The sequence below is a fragment of the Ostrea edulis genome, chromosome 6 (assembly GCF_947568905.1).
Source record: "Ostrea edulis chromosome 6, xbOstEdul1.1, whole genome shotgun sequence".
Taxonomy (NCBI): Eukaryota; Metazoa; Mollusca; class Bivalvia; order Ostreida; family Ostreidae; genus Ostrea; species Ostrea edulis.
In genome coordinates this window covers 86,878,582-86,882,657 of record NC_079169.1, presented here as the reverse complement: position 1 = coordinate 86,882,657, position 4,076 = coordinate 86,878,582, and the positions used below count along the sequence as shown (strand labels likewise).

At 45.7% G+C, this 4,076-nt stretch overlaps 1 protein-coding gene across 1 annotated transcript; it reads left to right on the top strand.

The window, feature by feature from the left end:
* The first annotated feature begins 1,622 nt into the window (after positions 1 to 1,622).
* LOC130047344 (uncharacterized protein F54H12.2-like) lies at positions 1,623 to 3,026 on the top strand. Its single transcript, XM_056142031.1, has 2 exons — positions 1,623 to 2,657; positions 2,787 to 3,026. The coding sequence occupies exons 1-2, from the start codon at positions 1,623 to 1,625 to the stop codon at positions 3,024 to 3,026; spliced, it is 1,275 nt and encodes a 424-aa protein (XP_055998006.1).
* Positions 3,027 to 4,076: the final 1,050 nt, after the last annotated feature.

The following is a 4,076-nucleotide window of genomic DNA, read 5'->3' as shown; positions in this document are numbered from 1 at the left end:
GGTGGTGGTCCCCTGGGATCTGACGCCATGGTCCCATCTCTTTGCGGGAGGGGATAGTTTATTTCCCTTCGATATCATTCGCATTCACTTCCGACCCGGAGCTTATACACAACCTTTGGCGTTAATCAATGAAATCAACGCAGCCTTAAGGAGAACCCTGTGGAAAGTATGGAGTGAGTTAGGGAATCCTAACGACGAGGGGAACAACCAGATCTTAGTGTATCACCCCGAGTACGATCGTGTCGAGTATCAGTTTAATGGGAAAGCACTGAGAACCACCCCCATGTGCATTCGTTTCCCTACACCCTTAGCGTACAAGCTAGGTCTGGATAGTGACAAAATGATCCTGGGCGATGAAACCATGACGAAATGGATCAACGTGAATTACTTGGGGAACACGACCATGGATGTCTACGACAATCTGAAAGCCATGTATGTGTATTGTGACATTGTGGATCCTCAAGTGGTGGGCACCAACAAATTGAAATTATTGAGAGTCGTCCCCTGTACGGGTCAATACGACGATCGACAACAAGCCCGTTGGGAACCGATTCGAGCCGAATATTTGAAACTGAGTAAGAAATATTTCGATACCATTGAGGTACACATCATGAATTCTTTAGGGCGTCCTATGGGGTTTTTAAATGGGCGCTCCTTAGTCAAACTTCATTTCCGCAAAGTGTATTGAAAGATGAAGTACCATCGAGGAGTCAGACGCCAGAAAGGACACGGAATCTGGTTTCTCATTCCGTGGATTGCCAATGCCATTGTGGGTCAAGCGGGCCAAGGAAAGAAGAGAAAGAGACGGCGTAAAAAGTATAAAAAGCGGGTGTAACCCCTAACGAAGTTCATTTACATCAAGATGCACTACCATAAAGGTTTAATACGGCAGCAGGGTCACGGGCTTGGAGCCCTGCTGGGAATAGCCAGCAAAGTGGCGGGTCCCCTGATCAGTGGATTATTAGGTGGAGCCCCCGCACAACAGCAACAACAACAACAACGTCCTGTCTATCAAGAGAGATATTATGATTACGACCGCCCTTATCGCTCTTATCGGAGGAGACGATGTAGAAGCCATCCAACAGAAGAATATGATCCAGAATCTGAAAAGCAGAAGGGAAAAGGATTTTTCACCGATTTACTCAAATCGGGGGCTAAAAGTGCCTTAAAGGCTGCTGCTAAAACAGGGATGGATGTGTTAGATAATAAACGATCACTCAAAGACGCTCTCAAGACACACGGTGCCCAAGCCCTGAAAGAGACAGCAGGGTATGCCCGTAGGCGAAGATCTCGAAAAGCCCCATCCAAACGAGGAAGAAAAGCACGCACAGGAATACTCAGGAAGCCTGGAACCACGACCCTCAAAAGAAAACAGGTGGGAATACAGGAAGGAAAAGGATTTGTTAAAAGAAAACAACGTATCTTAGCTCGGGGAGGGCCTCATAAGAGACCTAGGAAGCAACCTAGGAAGCGATCTAGGAAGGGAGGTAGGAAGCTAGTGAAAAGGGGTAAGCCAAAACGCTCTCTGGATATTTTCGACTGAGAACCCTATAAAAAGGGAGTGAGAAGGAGACCAGAACACATTTGATCCCAGTTCACGCTGAGTAACACATCGTTCCAATATGATGCACAGAGAATCTTGCGCTTGTGGTACCAACAGTTTAGAACTGTTTAAAGTGCCCCCGACCAACGTCACTTTAGAAGATTCGAAATGGATGGAATATTACCCCATTTCCAGTACCCTCAACTCGGATACGGCTCCGATTGAATTTGAAATCAAAGGACAAGGAGATGAATATCTGGATTTATCCCAAACTTATCTCCAGATGGTCTGTAAATTCACGAAAGCCAATGGAACGAATCTCACAGGAGGCCATTCGACCTCCACCCCCGTGAATAACATTCTCCATTCCTTGTTCAGTGAAATCGATGTCAGTCTCAATGGAAAAGTCATTACCCCGGGGACGGATACTTATCCCTACAAAGCGTATCTGGAGAAATTGTTGTCTTATGCACCCAAGACTCTGGAAACCCAGATGAGAGCCTGTAGCTTGTGGGAAAAAGATACGGCAGGACATATGGATGAGGTCAAATTAGAAGATCTGGCTCAAACTCCTGTGGAATTTCCAGTAGTGAATAACAAAATCAGCATCGCGGCCGTCATTCCGACTCCCGAGTATCCGGATGATTCCAAGAATGTAGGGTTGAGAAAACGTCACGAGAAGATTACAGACAGTAAGGAGATCGTGTTGATGGATCGATTACATCTGGATTTGTTTGAGCAAGAGAAATGTCTCCCTAATGGCTTGGATGTCCGTCTCCGATTCAATCGCGCTCGACCCCAGTTCTACATGATGACCGCTGCCGGGAGTAGTGGGAAAGTGGCCATTCAAAGTATGATCTTGTGGGTGAGGAAAGTCAAACCTGTGCCGAGTATCATTAATCTCATCAATCAGCAACTGAGTACTCAAACGGCGAAATATCCATTGAGACGAGTGGAAGTGAAAACCTTCACCATTCCTAGTGGCACCCAATCTAAAATCACCGATCATCTGTTTCAAGGACAGATGCCTAAACTGATCGTGTTGGGCTTTGTGGACAATGCGGCTTTTAATGGGGATAATACCAGAAACCCCTTTCATTTCCAAAATGAGAGAGTCAAGAAATTAGAAATCAGTATCAATGGAGAAATGATGGAAACCCGACCTTTGGAACCTAATTTCACCGACGATCAGTACCTGAGATCGTATTTGAGTCTGTACAAAGGCTTGGGAAAATTAGGTCAGGACTGGGCTCCGGACATTACCCTAGAAGAGTATAAAAACGGTTACACCCTCTGGTGTGTGGATTTCACGAAAGATCAAGAAGCCCAGACGGATAAATTTCATCTCATACAGACGGGGAACTTGAGAGTGGAAGTGCAATTTGCCGCCAACGTAGCCAGGACCTTAAACTGTGTGGTGTATGCCGTGTTCGACAATCTGCTAGAAATCAACAAACAACGAGAAGTCAGCATCGATTACTAAGAGAGAGATGGATACTCAGCAATTGAGAGATGTTTTACAACGAGATTTAGGACCGGCGTTTGCCGGTGTGTATCCTCGAGATGTCATACCTGAGCTGTTACCTCATCACAAAGCCATCGTGGTGAATACAGACCCTCACGATCGCCCTGGAGCGCATTGGGTCTGTTTGTATTTGAGTAGCCCTACCGTCGAATATTTTGATTCTTACGGATTACCTCCCAGCCATAAAGACATCCAAGACTTTATTCAACGCCACGGAGAGACTTGGATTCATAACACCCATTGTTATCAAGATTTGAATACGGATGTCTGTGGACAATACTGTGTGTATTTTTTACATCAACGCCATCGCCATAGAAGCACCGTACGAGAATGGTTACTTCCCTGGAAAGGCACGGCCTTACAACGCGATCGTTTTGTGGCGGATTGGTTTAAAGAGACCTTCCGAAAACCGAGAACCCATCAAGGACAAACTTGTCAATGTCAAAGACTGAATGTATTGTAAACTATGTTATTGTTATTGTTCATAGTTGGAGTTTAATAAAACGTTGGAAAAAAAAAAAAAAAATTCTTGTCATTGTAATCAACCATGTCTTTTCAAAAAGAATGGGTAGCCCTGAAAAGGGCTGTTTTCTTTCTCTCTGTTCTTGGTCTTTTCTCTTCTTCTTCTTCTCCTTCTCTTCTTCTCCTTCTCTTCTTTTCTTCTCGGTCCCCCTCACTGTCTGTTCTTCTTCTTCTTTCTTCTCTTCTTTTTCTGCTCCTCCGGGGGTTGCTCGTGGTCAAACACAAAAACGGGCAACCAGCCGTGTTTAAAAAACAATCTCCCCGGAGGCCGTTGCACCACTTCTAACTCTGCGTCCCAGTTTTCCTCAGGCGGGGGCAGATCCTGGCTCATGGGCGGTGGGGGAAGAGCCTCCCGTGAGGCCGGCGGGGCAATCTCTTGCTCCCAATCCTCCTCCCATTTGATACAATAATCATTCACTGTAGGGTCTGGTCCTACTCTACGGCTCATGGTTCTGGTTCCTTTAAAAAACACCGGAATGCCCGATT

Excerpts from the sequence above, each read along its gene's own strand:
- LOC130047344 (XM_056142031.1), top strand. The coding sequence starts at position 1,623 with ATGATGCACAGAGAATCTTGCGCTTGTGGTACCAACAGTTTAGAACTG. Across the intron at positions 2,658-2,786 it reads TTCATTTCCAAAATGAGAGA|GACTGGGCTCCGGACATTAC; the intron begins GTCAAGAAATTA and ends AAATTAGGTCAG.